A 19,748-nucleotide genomic window follows, 5' to 3' on the forward strand; every position below is an offset into this window, starting at 1 on the left:
TGTGAAACCGAGCGCCTTTGAATAATAGAAATTAATAGACAAGTCATGTCAAATATCCTTCAATGAGACACATTCCTCTATTCTTAAGGCTGTGCAAAGGCTAAGAATAAACTTCTTACTCTTGATATTTTTCAAAGTTTTTTGATTTGTATATCATCAAGTTATCAAAATGAAAAAGTTTTCTCAGGAAAACATTTTTTTCTGATCATTACTTTTTGAGATATGAGCGCCTAAAGTTTAAATTTTCGGAACAGAACATTTCAAATTCGGTAAAAGATAAATCCATGAGATTTAGAGGATAGATTCTTCATGGTATTGTTGATCTAGTAAAACAAAAATTCTCTGAAAATATCAATTTTTAAAATTCAATTTTTTCAATTTACTAAAAATAACTTTTAGTTGGGTTATTTTTGGTAAATTGAATAACTTTTCCAAAAATTGATATTTTTAGTAAATTTTTGTTTTACTAGATCAACAATACCATGAAGAATCCATCCTCTGAATCTCATGGATTTATATTGTACCGAATTTGAAATGTTCTGTCCCAAAAATTCAAACTTCAGTCGCTTATATCTCAAAAAGTAATGATCGGAAAAATAATGTTTTCCTGATAAAACTTTTTCATTTTGATAGTTTGATGATATACAAATCGAAAAACTTTGAAAAATATGACGAGTAGAATGTTTATTTTTAGCCTTTGCACAGCCTTGAGAATCCATTGATCAATTATGATGGAGTTTCAACATATTCTAAAATAGATGAGTAGCGCTATACGATAAAATGAAAATATTTAACTAATTGTTCATTGATATATTTTTTGTCAACATAATAGAAGTAAGAATAGAATACAAATAAATAATAGAAATAATATATGCACATACCTAATGAAAAAATAGCATATTTGTCTAATAAAAATGAGATGAATGCAATATAAAGCATCGCAATTTTTTCAATCTTTTTCATGTGAATCATATAGTATAGGAAATCCTAAATAGTCTATGTAAATCTTATTTCAACTCAAGAATTAGGTACCATATTCGTTTAATAGTCCTGGATGAATACAATTCAAATTATATTGGATTCGAATTCACTTCAAAATTACATTAACAGTCGAAACATGTTGTGAGGAACCTAAAGTAAAGATGTGAACTTTGATTTTCAATTTTTATAGAATTGAATTACTTATTCATTTCATTGTAAAAAGTTATGAATAAAATGTGACAGGTAGGCCTACGGTATCTTAATAAGAATATAATGAACTAGTAAAACGCTCGATAAAAATTAGAATACCTTCTACTTTATATTTAGTGTATGATTCAGTAGTGAGTCAATACCCATTGACCAGTATTGATACTAGTCTATTCAGAACATGAATAAATTGAATATTATTAATAACGAGATGATAAAACATAATTATTACCTATCCATTGGAAGCTTTAATGAATTATTTTAGCTTGCCATGACATATACGATATAGTACTTGTTCCATGACAGCTCAACTCGCTCATTGCAGTTCAACATGCTACTAGTTTAATAAATAATTTCCGATTGGATACAGTATGAAGTCTCAAAGGCCTAGACGACTAATTTACAATATTTATATTACATGATTCTCATTACCAATGTTGTCATTGAGTGCCTATCCAGGCAATGAAGTAACTTGCTTTATTGATGATTATCTATGCGTGTAGTGTAGCTTATCTGCTTTTGTGTAAATGAAAATGCAAACGTGAAATACCTGCGATTTAGTTCAAGGATACTCCTTGAATCACCGAGTCCTGACTCGTCGTGATCCGCTACCTCTTTCTATTGAAAATGTTCAGGCACGAGTCTAGTGAAAATAGGTTTCATTGAGAAAACACTATTACAAAGGACTAATATATGATTAAAGACGAATCATATCAATCAAACTGCCATCTAAATCACGTTAAAGTAATGATTTAATAATGATAGGTCAGTTTTATCAAAATGTATTATAGTCTTTCATAAATATTGTTCCAGAAAGATGATTGCTGTAGCCTATTGTTTTCAACAATTGTATAATAATACTGTATTTGTTTGTATAATATAGGTACAAAAAATATTTTTTCATATAAATTAATATTTCAAATAATTGAATTCAACGTTTGATTTATTAACTAAGATTATTGTATGATTGATGAAAATGCTATTAAGTACAGTTACACAAGTATGTCTATTGTTATTTTTTTCTGAAGATTAATTCAATAATAGATTTATAATAATTCATAAGACTATAATAATAATACTCAATAGGTAATTTAGTATCTGTACATGGTTGAGGAAAACTACTCATTTCTATACGGTAATTAATTGTTACTCTAAAGTTTATGAATACTTTCAGTAAAAATAGTAATAATTTGGAAAACAAACACTGGTAGTAACTTTTTGAAAATCGAGATTCTCATTCACCATTAGTTTCTTCATGAATAAAAATGGTGAAACAAATAATTAGGTTGTATCCCAAGAAGGCGAAGTGGCTGTGGCCTGTGTGAAAGTAATGAAATTTCATCTTATTATCTGTAATAATAGAGTAGTTAGATCAAAGTAAAGGCTACTGAGCTCCCACAGATTACTGGCTATTATATCAGTTTTTGTATTCAATGCCCTCATAGGACTTGACTAGGACTGAATATGATTTTTGTAGGTGAGGGCATAGGCTACTTGCCGGTTCAGTGTTAGCAGACTGAAGTTATTACTTAAAGAAATAAGTTAGTTCTCTGAAGTAGAACTACAGAGCAGTTGAGAATAACATCAATGTAATTTTAACATAAATAAATATGGCTTCATCAATAATATTGTGTTGGAACTAGTTGATCATCTGTTAATTTCAAAAATGAGAAATAATGAGATTTTCCCGTTCAATCATGAGTGAGAAATTTATCTTCAGACAACTCTGACATATGATTGATTCGGTATTATTATAGCCGATAGGTAGATGTTGGCTCGATGCAGGATTTGAATGTAGAACGAAAGTTCTTTATATAGTTATCTTTCAAGTTCGAGCCATCTTCTTGTTTTTCTAATAATTACATGTTTTTGTCGGAGAAAAGTTTCATGATTGGAACGAACAGAAGAAAAGTGGTTCAGCACCTTGATTGTCATTATGATTGAAAAGAGAAGAAATCCCAATAATAACAATTATCAACAACAATCTAATGATATCCGGTTTGATCTGATATTTCATTTAAAACTCTATAAAATCTATTCATCAGATAGGCTACTATAATTCCATATAAACTAATACATTTAAACACCGGAGGAGTTCCGTGTTGATCTCAGTAAACAAATACTAATATTAATGTAATATGCCTAATTACTGATTCAATATAGGTCAATAATTGTGTTATTCTACTCTAAACGATCGAAAAAACATTTTTATTTATAAACCCAATTGACAACTATTATTTACTGCGTTAAAGAAACTGATTCATATTATATTCTATCTGAAGCTTATAAATAACGCTTCAAAACTACTAAACAATAGTTCAGTCAATATATACATAAAAAAGTGGGTGTGCTTGCAATTTATATTGTAGTTCTGATTTTTCAATATATTATTTGGGTACATAATAGAAGTCCATAACCAATTTCTTCATGCAAAATTTCCTTGTTCTAGATACAGAGTGGCCCAGAAACCTCGTATTTTCGGCTCATTTTCCAGTTTTTAGCTATTTCTACCAAATCTCCAAATCTGCCAAATAATCGGACAGAAAAAATTGCTATCACCTTTTTTTAGATTATAAAATTCTAAATGAAATGAGATCATTCGGAACTCTCCATCTCCAATGTGTACTGAATTATAATTTTTCAAACGGGTAAAATTTTAAGAAAAAATAAATTTTGATGAATTTTTGTGCATCTAACGGGTGATTCTCATAGAACATAATTTCATGAACTTATGTCATTGTGCGAAATATCAATGTGAGGACATTGTAGTTGGTGATGATGGTTGAAGTTGAAAATTAGTTGTTTTTCACAATACAAGGAGCATTGTTGTCAGGTGTACCTGCGGAAATCTATATGAGATAGAGCGCTCTACCTGATCTCAGATTGTAGAGCACAAAAATATGCTCAGAGGGATTTTGAATTAAACATGTAAATGGTAACAATCAGAAAATATTGTTGATCAAAACCTAAAATTTATCAAAATTTACTTTTTCTTCAAATTTTACTCATTTTTGAAAAATTATAACTCAGTACACATTGAAGATAGAGAGTTCCGAATGATCTCATTTTATTTTAGAATTTTATAATCTAAAAAAAAAGGTTAGAGCAAATTTTTCTCTCCGATTACGAGATTTGGCAGAAATAGCTAAAACTGGAAAATGAGCCGAAAATACGAGGTTTTTAGGCCACTCTGTATGTAGCACAAGGAAATTTTGCACGAAGAAATTGGCTCTGGACTTCTCTTATGTACCCAAATAATATATTGAAAAATCAGAACTACAATATAAATTGCATGCACCAATGTATATAGTGACTGGACTACAATAGGTTACAAATAGAGCTTGCAATTTGTCAAAATAAATCTACCAGTAAAAAGTGCTTCTTATACCGTATCTATTTTGCGACCGCAGTGTAAATTGTATAAATGATAACCAAGAAAAACTCATATATATAAGTTTCAGGTATTTCTGTAATAGAAATATTACTTCGACTTTGATGGGAAATATTCTTCAATATTAATTCTATCGGTTATAATTATAGGTCTCAAAAATAAATAGCTTCTTGTCGGAAACAGTTTTGTTTGATAGCTAGTCTTAAAGTCGGAATTGTTTCCCCAAATTTCATGATAAATAGAAGCTTCTATTTTGTGACATTGACCTTGGAAGACTTTGACTTTCTTATACAAGGCTTTTCCTGTTCACATTTTGCAAATTCTTGCAATTGTCTATCCATTGAGAATCGCTCAAAACTATTAGCGTATTGTTCCTTCATAGTGTATGTCCGCTCGCTCAGTTTAGCATAGGGCTGAGGTCAATCCTTTGTGATGCACTTGAGGACAAGTCCAGTTCAAAGCTCTTCTTTGAATGGTAAATTTAGACAAATGTCTTCAAGCCTTCATTTGTCCGAAAGAAAGACACACACTAGATCCGAATTACTACCCACACTTATCCCTTTCTTTCACATTTTGTGATTGGTCATGGTTTGATCTTAGCTCGTCTATAGTAATGTCCATGCTGGTCAAGTTAAGCAAGTTACACACACATCGATTTTTGGAGGTACGATTTTTTGCCGTCCTTATAAATTCTATCAGATTGAACAGATTATGTCAGACAGATGCTGTTTGTCAAGTTCCGTTTAATCTGGTAGAATTCATAAGGACTGATAAAATTCGAACGTCCAAAATTCGATGAGTGTGTAACTGGCAATACTTTATTAAAATACTAAAATGTGCTTATTTCTAATGATGTATTAAAATCATGTGCTCTAAATACTGGATTATATTATCATCATCATGTATTTTTATTGTCCTTTCCTATTTTTCAAATCCACATAAAGTGAATACCGTAATTCAACAATTTTCACATTTTCAAATTGCTTGGAATCCTCTTTTATTACTTGTATACAGAGTGGGTGAGAAGTTCGAGAACGGCTTAATATCTCATACAGAAAGGTAGATTGACGATGGGTGTGATTGGGGATCCTACTCAAATTGAAAAAACTACTTTACAATGACTCAAAAAATCTGGTCCGCCATATTGAATGCAACTTCATTTTTTTTAAATAGGAAGGTGGTCATGCGATACATGATTTTGATAGGAAATTTGAAGAAAAAATGAATGGTGGAAACCGCATATCGATATCTCAAACCGTTTCGAAGATATTCACATTATTAATCATTACTATTCCTAGCAGAAAGGAGAGAAAAAAGTCTGAGAACGGCTTAGTATCTCATAAAAAGAAGTGATTCCAAGGTGGGTGTCATTGGGGATGTTACTCGAATTGGAAATACTACTTTACTATGACTTTAAAAATCTGGTCCGTCATCTTGGATCCGCCATTTTGAATGCAACTTTATTTTTTTAAAAAGGGAGGTGGTCATGCGATACATGATTTCGATACGGAATTTCAAGAAAAAATGAATGGCAAAACCGCACATCGATATCTCAAATCGTTCAGAAGATTTTCACATTATCAATCAGTACCATGCAAATCAGAAATGAGATACATGTGTGGTATCGATTAATAATGTGAATATCTTGTGAACGGTTTGAGATATCGATGTGCGGTTTTCACCATTCATTATTTCATGAAATTCCGTATCGAAATCATGTATTGCATGACCACCTTCCTATTCAAAAAAAAGAGTTGCATTCAAAATGGTGGATCCAAGATGGCGGACCAGATTTTTAGAGTCATTGTAAAGTATTTTTTTGAATTTGAGTAGGATCCCCAATCACACCCACCGTCAATCTACCTTTCTGTATGAGATATTAAGCCGTTCTCGGAATTTTCACCCACTCTGTATGTTATATGTATGTTGCGTTTAATCGTAATAAACAATAATTATTATTACTCTACTGTTCCTCAAGATACCTCGACTGGGCAATTATTCTTGGTGGGTTGCTTTACCATAGTCTACATTAATTTTGTCGTGTGATCAGGCTCACTGTTTTTTGTAGGATGATTTTCTATATATAGATCTAAATATAAAGCACGGTAATGAAAATGAAAGGTGTTGTACATGAAGTTTGCTACTCTAGTGAGGAGTTAGAAAGCTTGCATGTGAAGAGAGTGAAAAATATATGTTGTCCTTAATAGACAAGACCAGGGCCAGTAGGATTTTTGGATACGAAAATACGATCACCTTATCATACTTACCTAGAACCTATTATGAAATAAAACTTTTATTGGGTTTCCAACAATATTTCTCCACTCATATAAAATTTTCACTCAACGACAACCAATAATTCTGAGAGGAGTGATATTCAAAAGAAAAACATATTTTCGCCACACTGCACAGAAAGCAGCTGTTTTCCAGTCCCTACATAGATCTGAAAGACATTGTTTGCAGACGACTCTCGTCTGACGTCAGAACAGGTTTCTTTCCGGCCTAGGCCGGAAAGAGTACCCTTTCCAGCCGCTAACATGGAACTAAGAAAGGTGATCAAAAAACAGCTGATCAAAAAACTTTTCATTATTTGTGTTCATTATTCAATAATTAAAACATTTATAATAATATCATCCTATTGTCATTTGAAATAATAAAAAAGTATAAACCCATCCTCCCACATAATTGAACATCATCTTTTAGGTTATTTAGACAATTCAGAAAAAAAAGTAAAAATACTTGAACAATTTCCTGATATTCAGATTACCTCAGATTTGCTAGAGCTATGACCTTCCACTTCTGCTTTCGGAAGTGCTTAGTAAACAATTATTATTATATATTATATATATATATATATATATATATATATTATATATATATATATAGTTTATTTTTCTGTGTGGCAAAAAATAGCGTTCGCACCACGGGCAAAAATGTTTTTCCGGCTCTCAATCTTTTCTAGTCCTCGGCCTCGAGCCGGAAAAGTATAATTTTCGGCCCTAGGTGCGAAATATACTATTTCGGGATATTTTCAATTTAATCAAAAAATTTGAATTTCCTTTTCATCTTCCAACCTTGAAACTTTTCCAGCACTGCTGCAATATCGGGGAGATATTCTACATACAATTCTGTTGTTAAATTAGAAATTTGAAAAAGTTACAATTTTACACAGTTTTCAACGCTGTAATTTCTTAGGTCTCAACTTATTTTATACAGACTATAGTAGGTACTCATTATTCCAATGTAGCTGAACTAATACAAAATGCACTGAATAAAGTTGCATTTGCAGTATTGCAATAATCAATTTGTTCTCATATTTCATCTAAAAGCCTGCAGTTCATTAAAAAAAACTGTTATTTTCAAACCATCTGTCTCGTGTTCTTCTAGGGGGGTCAGTAGCTGAAGAGATTAATTACCTGTTAGGAAAACGTATATTCTGTGATGATACTGGTTAATATTGAGCACGTGTGTTGTCGGGCGGATGACGAAAGGTATACTTTGTGCATTACGCCGCTGGGATTGTTGAAGGGGCTAGTGCTGGTGTGTGGTGGGGGTGTGTAAGCGTGCGTTGTGCTTTTGAGGGGAGTGAGGGGGTTCAAAATAGTATGATAGTAGATTGATTATTGTATTCACTTTTACTATTACTAATTTACATTAGAACCTATATTATTTTATTGTAAGTTTCCTGGAAAAATCATTTCAATGATTCTTCTCATTTTCAGGTTGAAAGACAAAATGAACGAAGAGATTGGAAAATGCAATGGTAATGCCGAACTCTCCCCCTCAAATACGAGCTCCAAACTGAGACATCCATTCCGTCAAGCACTTCCACAGGTAATTAATCATCTCATAATATATTTCACTGATTTTTCCTTTATAATATTCTATTTCAGATGACGATAAAAACAATTTTTGGCGGAAGAACTAGAAAAATACTTCAAAATAAAACCATTCAACTATTTAGCCTAATAGATAATAATCTTCCCCAGCTAATTACAAAAATGTAATTATTACTAATCAGTGTACCGTCAACTTTTTCATTGATAAAAAATGAAAAAATATCGATAAAGTATACAATTTTCCAATCTTAAAAATTGATGAAAACGACTAAATAAATAATAAGACATACTTTGGCTTAACGGAAAAACATGTTTATGCATTATTTCAAGTTGAAAATTTGATACAGTATGTTTGAAGCCACTTAAATATGTGTAGTATGAGTGATTGGACAAATATTTCCTACCTTTTAAGTTGAGTAAAGTATGAAGTAAAGTAGAAATGTGTAGGATGAGAAATTAGTTACCTAAAAAATATTACCTGTAACTCACTTCACTGGCATATGACAGCTATTGACATATTCTATTCACAAGACACATGCCTTCATACTGTATTGTCTATGAGAGTAATTACCGTGGCAAGACTGGCACTACCTGTTCTATTCTTAGCCAGTCGTCTATTCTGCCTTTCAATAGAGCGCATAATCTTCGATAATAATCGTAATTAATGATTCAAGGAATTATTTCAAAGGGTTAATGTACTTGAATCAATAAATATTGAATTGAAAAAATCGTCCGTTAGTTATTGTAATAACTGTTGAATATTTGTTCAATAATGATTGATTACATTTTTGATTCTGATGCAATAAATTAATATTGATTGAGAAGAATTGTGAAAGTCATTATTTATATGGGAGGTACCTAACTATTAAAATTTCTGATCTGCCATGGATATTTATTTTTATAAATTAATTCGAATTTAGATTTTTATAGATTACAAAACGCCTCAAGGGAATGCATATAAAATTTCTTTTCCATGATACAAAAAGGATTGATAATAAATAATACACGGGGAAAATCCAAAATAAATCTCTTATTCCAATCTGTGAAGGCACCGTGAACTCGAAACCCGATAAAGCTTTCCATTTGAAACTAAAAGCATGATAAAGAAGATTAATCAAAAATATTATTGTAAGTGATATATGGAACTATACTGGCATAAAAACCTCATAATAAATATAAACTCCAGGAGTCGATTCTACTAATTCAAGAGATAAAGATTTGTATGAACTTGTCTGAAAAAGCGCTTTCTTGCTATGATAGATAACGTTGAAGAATAATGTTACAAATAGTTAATGATAAGGGTACAAATCAATTGCTATCGCTATCAATCTACGTATTTCTTGTTTGAAAACGGTGCATGAAAGGTGCAGTTATAGTGTGAATATTGATCGATTTTATACTGAGCTGAAGTAAGAATAACGTTTTAAAAGTGTATTAATCCAATATTGGTGACGGTTTTTTCCTGGAAAATTCCAGGAATTTTTCGCGCAATAAACCGGTATATTTTGATGATTTAGAAAAAATAAATAATTTATCATTATAAAGTACATTGATACAAAGTATCAATGATGATTATAAAGTACAATGAAAAGTCCTCGAATTATAATAAATAATTCTTGAATCTTCAAATTATAATAAATAGATATTCTTTTCTTTTTGAGTTTAGTCCTACCAATATTTAGTTTAACGTTTAAAAAATTCTAATAACATACCCCAAAACTTAAACATGAGCATCAGATTAAGCTAGAATCTTGAATTTAGAATCCAATGAAATTGGTTAGAAATTAATTCTGATAGACCTGTCCATTTGAGAGTAGTTGAAAGTATAAATCTCATTTCAGAAGTTAAATTGCATATTGGCAAATTTCAAAGTTTTATTGAAAGAAATGAAGGTTCTAATCCCGTCGAATACCATCGAATAGGCATGGACTTTTGATAATTTCATAATTTCAGAAAATCACCCTCGCACTTCCCATTACCAACGCACAAGCAAGAGCCTCATGTGGGCATCATCTGCTATAAAAAATAATAAATCTCTTTTGGAAGGCTACTTTTGGATAAGGATTTGTAAATTCAGTATTGATTTAGGATTTATTTGTGCTGAATCTTATTCATTCATATTCACACAATCATCATAATAATATTGAGAAAATTAAATACCACACAATGTGTAAAATTTTAATATCAAATTATTTTTAGTGTGTATCAAATAACATATTTCTTGCTATTGCTTTAGGCTACACCACCATGAGGAAATATGATTTTTTTGCCATTTTGGGACAATTTCAATATATTTTATTATTGGAAATTTATTTACGACCATATTATAACTTATATATTATTTGGTTTTTCCGAGTCAAACGAGTAGTAATGAAATAATCTAATTTTTCAATATTCTTTCAAAACAGATTTTAGCAACGACTGCCAAAAATATTCTTCTTCTCGGATATGGAATGACTCTCGGATTTCCAACAATTGTGATACCAAATTTGGCTCAAGCTTCCAACTCTACAACAGATCCCTACAATTTGACTCTGACAAGAGATCAAATATCATGGTTCAGTAAGTATCGTGTTCAATGATAAAAATAAATAATGATAGTCAAAGTATTAATAAATTAGCAAAAACAGACCTATAGATCATAGATCCTAGATCTATGGACCACTGATAGCTGATAGTCAACAGTCAATATAGCCTTTCTTACAATATAGCCTATTCATTACATATGTTTGACACTATTTCTATGCATTTGTACATGTTTGATGAATAAAGATTTTCTATTCTATTTTATATATTCCTCAAGAATGGTAATTATTGATGTTAAATGTACAATCTGTTTCAGATTAAGGTAGATGAGAAATTTAGCAGAGTTTCCCCGGGGATATGAATGTATTTACTTTTGCTATTTTTAAAGAAACAAAAGGAAATCCAATTTTTCCAAGTTAATTCCTCATTTCAATTCTCTATGATCTACATTTTTTAATACAACTTTTGAAATTTGATAAAATCCACCATCTAATACATAGGCTACTGATACTTTGAGTAACAGATTGAGCTGAACCTATGAATCAAACAACTTTCCAAAATAATCTTTTTTGAAATTTGGGTATTTTCATATAAAAATTAATTGTCTCATATAATAGCACACCGTATTCTAGATTCTAGAGCATTGCAACTCTGCTGTTGCTGTACTCAACCCGTACATTGGCGGTTCTCAACCTGGTTTGGCGATATTAATTGTATCACCATCGCACTTGCTCACTCGTCATTGATTTATTGCATTGAGTACAATAATAAAACTTCAGAAAAGGAACAATATAAGCTGTGGACAATAGATCAAAACTGTTTCTATTACAATTTGTACAAAAGTTGCTTTATAGGTGTAGTGTCACAATTTTAATTGTACTATCAACATTCTAAAACGTAATATTAAACGAATTTTTATTTTTTTAATATTTCGTACAACTTGTATTAAAAATAATCTACGTAAATTCTACCAGTAGTTTTCATGTTTTTCTCCTCTTAAATATTATTCTCCTTCTCCTGTTTTTTTTTTTTTTTGCAATGAGTCTACCCTGACCTGCTAGCACAGCAATGAAAATCAATCTATTATGTGGGCATCATCAGCAACATATTTAAACAAATTGAAAAACCTATTTTCATTTTTTAATTAAAAAATATATATAAAAACCAAATTTCCGTTGTTTAAATAAAAAAACATATTTTCATGTTTTAATAATGTTTGATGGGAAATAAAATAAAGTGTAGCGGTTATAAATTGCAGGCAGTATCAACCTGATCTGCGTGCCGCTGGGTTGCTTCCTGTCAGGAGTGCTGACTCAGCCGTTCGGTCGCAAGCCAAGCATGATGGTGCTGAATGTGCCATTCATCATCGCGTGGCTCATCTACCACTACGCCAGCTCGGTCAACATGCTGTATGCGGCGCTCGTCATTACAGGGTTCAGTGGCGGGGTCCTCGAAGCTCCTGTAAGACACTCTTCTAGGTACCAGTTAACCTATTTATATTTATGCTTTTATTTACAACTAAAACGCATACTCCCAATCAACCAATACTCCAAAATCTCACAAGGGTTTTTCATTTCAATCTGTCAACTCTACGTGCTTAGCATATTCAAATATTTCAATAAACATAGAAGCTCATCATCAACAATATTGATGTAACTCATAGAACAAGATACTATTTATATAGATATGTTAAGTTACATTCAACGATTATTTGTAAGCAGCTGGTATACATCACTCCAAATAAATAAATAAATAAAATTTTATTGTCGAAAAGCCTTTACAGCATAGACAACGTCAATATGTAACATAACAACGATAAGTTCAAGTCACACACTTCTACAGTAGTATATACACAATGCTCATGTAATGATGGTTTATATTGTAAAATAGAACAAATAGATATTATTATAATATTAACAAATAGAATAACAACAACAATAAATACATTTGGACGTTTCTACTTTAGTATCACAGTTGAGTGATGAAGAGAAGTTGAATTTAGATAACAAGATAATCAGACTAACCAACACTTATAGACAGATACTAATTATTTACTAACATATATTTACTAGGCACTCATCGAATTCAGTCAATTTATAAAACGGATTTAATACTAGCCAACTATATATCTTTCGTTTAAATATCTTTTGTGATACATTATGTAAATGGGAAGGCAGTTTGTTGAACAGTTTTTGTCCTGTGATCTCAAAACTATTAAGAGATTTTGTCAGTCTTTGGTGCTGTATATCAATGCGATTTCTGTACCTAGTGTTAATTGAATGAACATCACTTCTCAACTGCAGACAGGATAGGTTCTTATGGGTATAAATGAGGACATAATATACATACAAGTTTATCACAGTTGGAATTTTTTGATTAATGAACAATGGTTTGCAATGCTCAAGATATGATGAGTTAGTTATAATTCTTAAAGCTTTCTTTTGAATGAGTAGAACATCATTGATCTGAGAAGCATTACCCCAAAGGATGAGGCCATAAGATATTATACTATGAAAGAAAGAAAAATAGGCCGTTCTTAAATATTTCATAGGTACTACACCGGATAGACTTCTGAGCAAATGAATTACTCTGCTAAGCTTTGAGCTGACATATTTGATATGTGGCTCCCATGTGAGCTTTGAGTCCATATGAATCCCTAAAAATTTCACACTCGCTGGATTATTCACTGGAGGTCCTCTTTTTAAATTAAAGTTAAGTTGTTCAGTTTTACTGTTATTAAGAACAAAGCTATTTGCATTGAACCATAGAGATGCTTTTTCCATAGTGTGTTTGCTCTCCTGGCTCAGAATGTTCAGATCACTGTTCAGGTTAAAGAAAGTGGTATCATCTGCATACAAAATTGTATCAGTCTTAACGAAAGCTGAAATGTCATTGATCGCAACCAAAAATAAGAAAGGACCAAGTATCGAGCCTTGGAGCACACCCGACTCAACCTTCAACAACGACGACTTGTTGCTAATGCTACCTACAGTTACTAGTTCACTACGATTCATTAGGTAGGACTTTAAAAATTTGAGAGCATTCTGACCTGTTCCATAATAGTTCATCTTTTCCTAAAGAATTGTATGATCAACACAGTCGAATCCCTTACTTATGTCACAGAAGGTGGCCAGAGCAAAGTTTCCCTGTTCAAATGCTTGCAATACACTCTTAGTTAATTTGAGAAGAGCATCTACAGTGGATTTATTTTTTCTAAAGCCAAATTGAGAAGGTGCTATGATATTTAAACGCTCAAAATGGTCAGACATTTGATTATATACTATAGTTTCAAGTATTTTTGCTAGAACAGGTACAATAGATATTGGTCTATAACTACTTGGACAATCTCTATCACCCTTTTTGTAAATAGGCACCACCCTCGACTTCTTGAGCTCCTCTGGAATTACTCCTTCCGCTAAGCATTTATTTAGACAATGTGTAAGAGGCTTCACAAAACTATCTATCACCTCCTTTAATAAGTTGACAGACATGCCGTAAATATCACAGCTATTAGAAGATTTAAAACCTTTGACAATGTCTGACACTTGTTCAGGGAGCACTTCACAGAAATTAAAGTTAGCAGTCAAACTGGGTCCCTTAACAGATTCTAGATCCAATGACAATCTACCTGGTCCATTCAATGAGTCTTGAATATCTTTAACAGACTGAATAAAATAATTGTTTAGAACATCTGGATGCAGAGGAACACTCTTTCTAGCATTAACATTATTATCAGCAACTGTGTTTATAATTTCCCATGCAGCCTGACACCTGTTTTTTGATTTTTCAATGTATTCAGTGTTATAGATTTTTTTTGCTTCTCTTATTGATTTCTTATACCCATTTCTACATTCTATATAAGCAGATTTTGTTTCGGCAGTTTTGAACTTATCATTTAGACTCATTAGTAAAAACATTCGCTGCTTTAGGGCTGCCAACTGTGAACTGTACCAACTGTTTTTCTTATTCTGCTTGCCTCTATTGTAGGAAACTTTACAAGCTCTTTCAGGAATGTTATAGTTGAATATTCTTAAGAATTTAGAAAAGAAATATGAAAACAGATCATTAGCTGGTTCTTTTTTACTATATATATCATATCAGTCAGTACTATACAACGAATTTCTAAATTTATTTATTTTGTCAGCAGTCATAGGTCTTGTTTGTACTAGCTTTGATTCGGTATTATATTTTTTAACATTACTACTATGTGCAAGCTCAACAGATTCAATGGTCAGAAAATCATGATCCGAGTACGGGAAAGGAAGAACCTTATTTGAAACAACAGTACTCCTAATATTAGTAAATATATTATCAAGACAAGCATTATCTCTTGTATTTACGACATTTGTGAATGTCATGTTGAATTGCCTCAATAAGTTTTTCAGCTCAAAAGTGCTACGTCTATCTCTATTCAAGTCAAAATCCGAGTTCACATCTCCACCTACGAATACATGATAGTTTTTAAATGCTAGCCCATGCAAGAAGTTAAACAGTTCTTCCAATTGTTCCAAGAAAACTCTACTGTTACCATTAGGAGATCTATAAATTGATGTAATTATCAATTTGGAAACACGATTGACAACACATGTGGCTTCAAAGTCCAACTCCCTGCAAAGAAAATCTACATTCAAATGGTCAAAATCCTTAACTGATTTTTTTATAAAGATTGCCACTCCACCTCGAATGTGAAGTGTTCTATAAAAACTATTACAAAGAAAATAATCATCTAGTTTTAAAAAAGACAGTTGAGACTCTCTACACCAATGTTCACTTACACAAATAATATCAATACTGTTATCAATAGCAAACTCATTTAACAAGTCTTCCTTACTTATCAAACCCTGCATATTAATGAAACCCATTCTAATTTTTTCAATTCTATTATTCTGTTCATTACAAAAGGGTTGTGTAAAATTATTCTTATCACATTGAGCATCTAAATTGATTTGATCAGAACAAACACCAATCACAGAATGTCTATCAACAGAAGTGTAATTCGAATAAAATTTTTGCCCATCTACTCTTCTAAAAAAGAACTAAGTGGAAGAGTAATGGGAGGAAATGAGCTCAAATATGAAAAATACTCCTCAACATACTTAACAATCCTATCACCTATATACGCTTTTCCAAAACCATTCAAGTGCAATCCATGACGTGTGAAAAATCTTCGTCCTAGGTTACTAATGTCCATGAATTTTACGTGTGGATACAGGCTACATATTTTCAACATTGACCTATTAGTTTCCTTGATTGCGACGTTGACGCAGGACCAGTCTGCCAGGTCGTACCGAAGAGGAATTGAAAAAACAAGAACATTTGTCCTATACAGTGCCGCCAAACTCCGTCGCAACGCTATTAGAACGTCGTCAGCCTCATTCTTGCTTACATCATTTGAGCCGGCTTGAATTATGACAAAGTCCTTTGCACCAAAGCTATCAAGGTTATTGGGTAAGACATCCCGGAACTTCGCACCCGGCTTTACAAAAGAGGTAAAATTGTAGCTGTTATTCTTCATGAACTCTCTGCAGACATTTCTCCCTTGACTATCAGCGTAATGATGTATTTTAGCCTCACAAGTGACACTAGCATTAGATTGTCCGGATTGATTCTTGGTCTTTCGATTAGACGACCTCCTATTACAACAATTAGGGATCTCACCGTTTGACTGTGTTTCTTCATACTTTCCCGACTCAACGTACAATTTATCATGTAGGGTCCTCCATTTATTAGTCTCTCCTCGCTCCACAACTCTCTCATTTCTTAAAGCTAAGTTATCCGCCTCCAATGCTTCAATAGAAGTAGACATTGACTGCACTCTTTCTAATAGAGATTCATTTTTGTACTCAAGTGACTTAATTGATTCGAATCCTCACTCTGACTCTGAATTTCAGATTTCAACTGTTCTATTTCTAATTTCAAATCTCTCACCTTATTTATAAGGTCATCTCTTTGTTGTAAGAGCTCTAAATCACGTATACTGCAAGTCTCGTCATCCCTAACAGTTCTAATGTTGGGTGTATTAACACCCATCTCTCGCGATTTTGGAGTCTCATTAAGCTTATCTCCAACGGTTCTAATGTTATGTGTATTGACACCCATCTCTCGCGATTTTGGAGTCGATAACAACTCAATTATCTTATTTGGTGATTTTGAGGGAGTAGTATCAATGTTTGAAACTCGTGACCCTGTGTTGATATCCGAAACTGAATGATTATGGGTACCTGAAGCTCCCATAACTTTATTAATAGCACTGTTCGTTTTCATAGAAGCAGAACAACCAAACGTCAAACATCGCCATGAAACTTGTCCATTTACTAAATCTCGATCCTTTCTATAACTGTGACCGTCTACCTTTATTGCTTTATTACCTGTTTTTGTTTTAAAAATTTGGATAGACATGGTGGTATTGAGTTAACCAGTATGTGAAGGTGTAGTGGAAAAGTTGACAGTTCAAACTCTATCTCTTCCCGCTCCGTTCACTGCGCTCCGTTGTCATGGGAACCAGAGACGCCGCAATGCAACGAATTTACCCAATAATAAGAAACGAACAACAATATCTATATAAACAGTTGTAGGCAGAACGTTTATCTGAGCGATAAAACAAAAGATTTCACTACTAATCTTGAGTATGCACCGACTACAGTTTACAGTTGCAAGAGAAACAAGCCCTCAAATCAGTTAACGCTGCACGGAAACCGATAACAAATAGTCCGTTGACTAGCTACACTATGTTCAGTTTATATACCTGTTTATATTCTGATGTATACAGTACCAGTAAGCGTGCACTGACACTATTTCAGTCGAAACTAATAAGTACAACCGGCTAAAAGTTAGGTTAAACCCACAGGCAAAACCTATTTTTCCGTTGCTTGTGCTACTCACCAATCACAAGGAATTCACTTGACTATTTCAATAAACCACCACTACGCAGTACGTATCAACACGAATATAACTCTTCAACAATTCACCAAATATCATAAAACTTTGAAATATGTAGAGCTACAACCAGAGTTACTTTTCCAACTTGCGCATGCGCACTCAAAACAGATTAGTTTACAAGGATTGTAAACTGCATCCCGAATGAGCTCATCGGTGAACCTATTACGTTTGTTCCAATAAATAGCCTATTGAAAACTGGATACTTCACAACTATTACTTTCATCCTTATATTGTATGAGATCAAAATTTTTTCAACTTTGAAACTTCTCATTATTGTCAAAAACTTTTAATTCACAAAATTGACAGCATTTATGTTAAGTATACTTTCTATAGTTTACATAAAAGTATTCCATTTTAGATTAGCTTAAGATTTGGAAACAGTTAATAAGTTTCTACTCTTACTGGCGAACAAGTGTTCCACTTATGCCAGTAGTCTACACCTCCAGCCGTATAAGAATAAGATAGTTGATATAGCTATTATTAGGATTATTATTATTGATTTTTTCTAATTGTCACAACTTTGTATTGTTTTTGTGTTTTTGGTGAAATATAATGAATTGAATGTCAATACAACATTTAGGCTACGGTATCCAGTCATTTTCTGATGTAAAGCTGCAAAACTTCATTCCTACTTTCTTAGGACCAAGCCACAAGAGGCGTTTTTTTAGTCGGCACGACAGGACAGGAAGCGCTCCGATTGGCTGGACAAGGAGCTCACTCGATACGCCAACCCAATCAGCTGATAGGAGAGCTTCTTTTCCTGTAGTAGTATAAAAAACACCTCCTGTGGCTTGGCCCATAGGAACGGTATCAGTTTACCAATTACTACGTTTTCTATGGTTTTATCTACATAGAAGTACTAACTTGAAGTTCTTTAAACTCTTATTCATTCTTCATACGTGCTAGTATGATATGTTAAACATTTACCATTGTAGATGCATTAGATGCATAGATAAAAACATAGATTCTCTATTTTTCAATATCACAATAGATCTTGTCCCAAATATGCAATTAGATCGCTACATGGAGGTGATGTATGCAAACGGCTTAATTTCATGTATTGATAAAGTAACCCGGCCTGATAGTAATACTTGTATTGATCATATTTTTGCAAAAATACCCAACAGAACAAAATTATCATCTTTTATCTTAAAATCCGAAATAACCGATCACTATCCTATCTGCTTAAACATAATTCATAATACCGGTAGTAGTAATTGTAATAATAATAACAATAACAATAGTAATCAATTTCATTCAAAAGTATGTTGGAGCAGAGTTAAACATTGTTTGCAATTTCAGTGCTGGGATGAAGTTTTAAATACAAATGATGTTGACAAAGCTACAGATTCATTTCTCAGTATCTTGAAAACAACTTTAGAGTCTAATTCAAGCAGTACCCCGATAACTTCAAAGAATAAAAAGATAAAACCATGAATTACGTCAGGATTAGTAATATCTATTAGAATGCGCGATAAACTTAGCAAAAAAGTGCGGGCCCAACCTTTTAATCTCGATCTAAAACAAAGATATATTAGGTATAGGAACTCGCTTCACTCTTTAATAAAAAATGCTAAAAATAACTTTTATAAAAAGAAGATAGATTCCGCAGCTGGCGATCCAAGAAAATTCTGGAAAATCGTCAATGAGATTTCAGGGCGTCCAGTTGGCAAGGAGGTATTTCCAGTCGGGGCTTTTGGGCACAAAACTTGTGATTCGGCTGCCACAGCGCTCGAAACTTTAAGCGATTCTTTTAACGAATATTTCTCCTCTGTGGGAAAACAACTGACGGAGGCTCTGAACCCAGTAGGACCTGCCGAGGTGGATGATGCTGATCATGCTACTCAGTCTGTATTCAACCTACAGCC

At 32.5% G+C, this 19,748-nt stretch overlaps 1 protein-coding gene across 1 annotated transcript in view; it reads left to right on the forward strand.

Moving 5' to 3' along the window:
* Positions 1-19,748, forward strand: part of LOC111047911 (facilitated trehalose transporter Tret1) — a 37,725-nt gene that overhangs the window by 8,173 nt on the left and 9,804 nt on the right. Inside the window, exons 2-4 of the mRNA XM_022333764.2 lie at positions 8,299-8,410; positions 10,824-10,977; positions 12,200-12,402. Of these exons, the coding sequence (XP_022189456.2) occupies positions 8,299-8,410; positions 10,824-10,977; positions 12,200-12,402 (469 nt within the window). The remainder of the gene's footprint in view (positions 1-8,298; positions 8,411-10,823; positions 10,978-12,199; positions 12,403-19,748) is intronic.

The sequence above is a fragment of the Nilaparvata lugens genome, chromosome 3 (assembly GCF_014356525.2).
Source record: "Nilaparvata lugens isolate BPH chromosome 3, ASM1435652v1, whole genome shotgun sequence".
NCBI classification, from domain to species: Eukaryota; Metazoa; Arthropoda; class Insecta; order Hemiptera; family Delphacidae; genus Nilaparvata; species Nilaparvata lugens.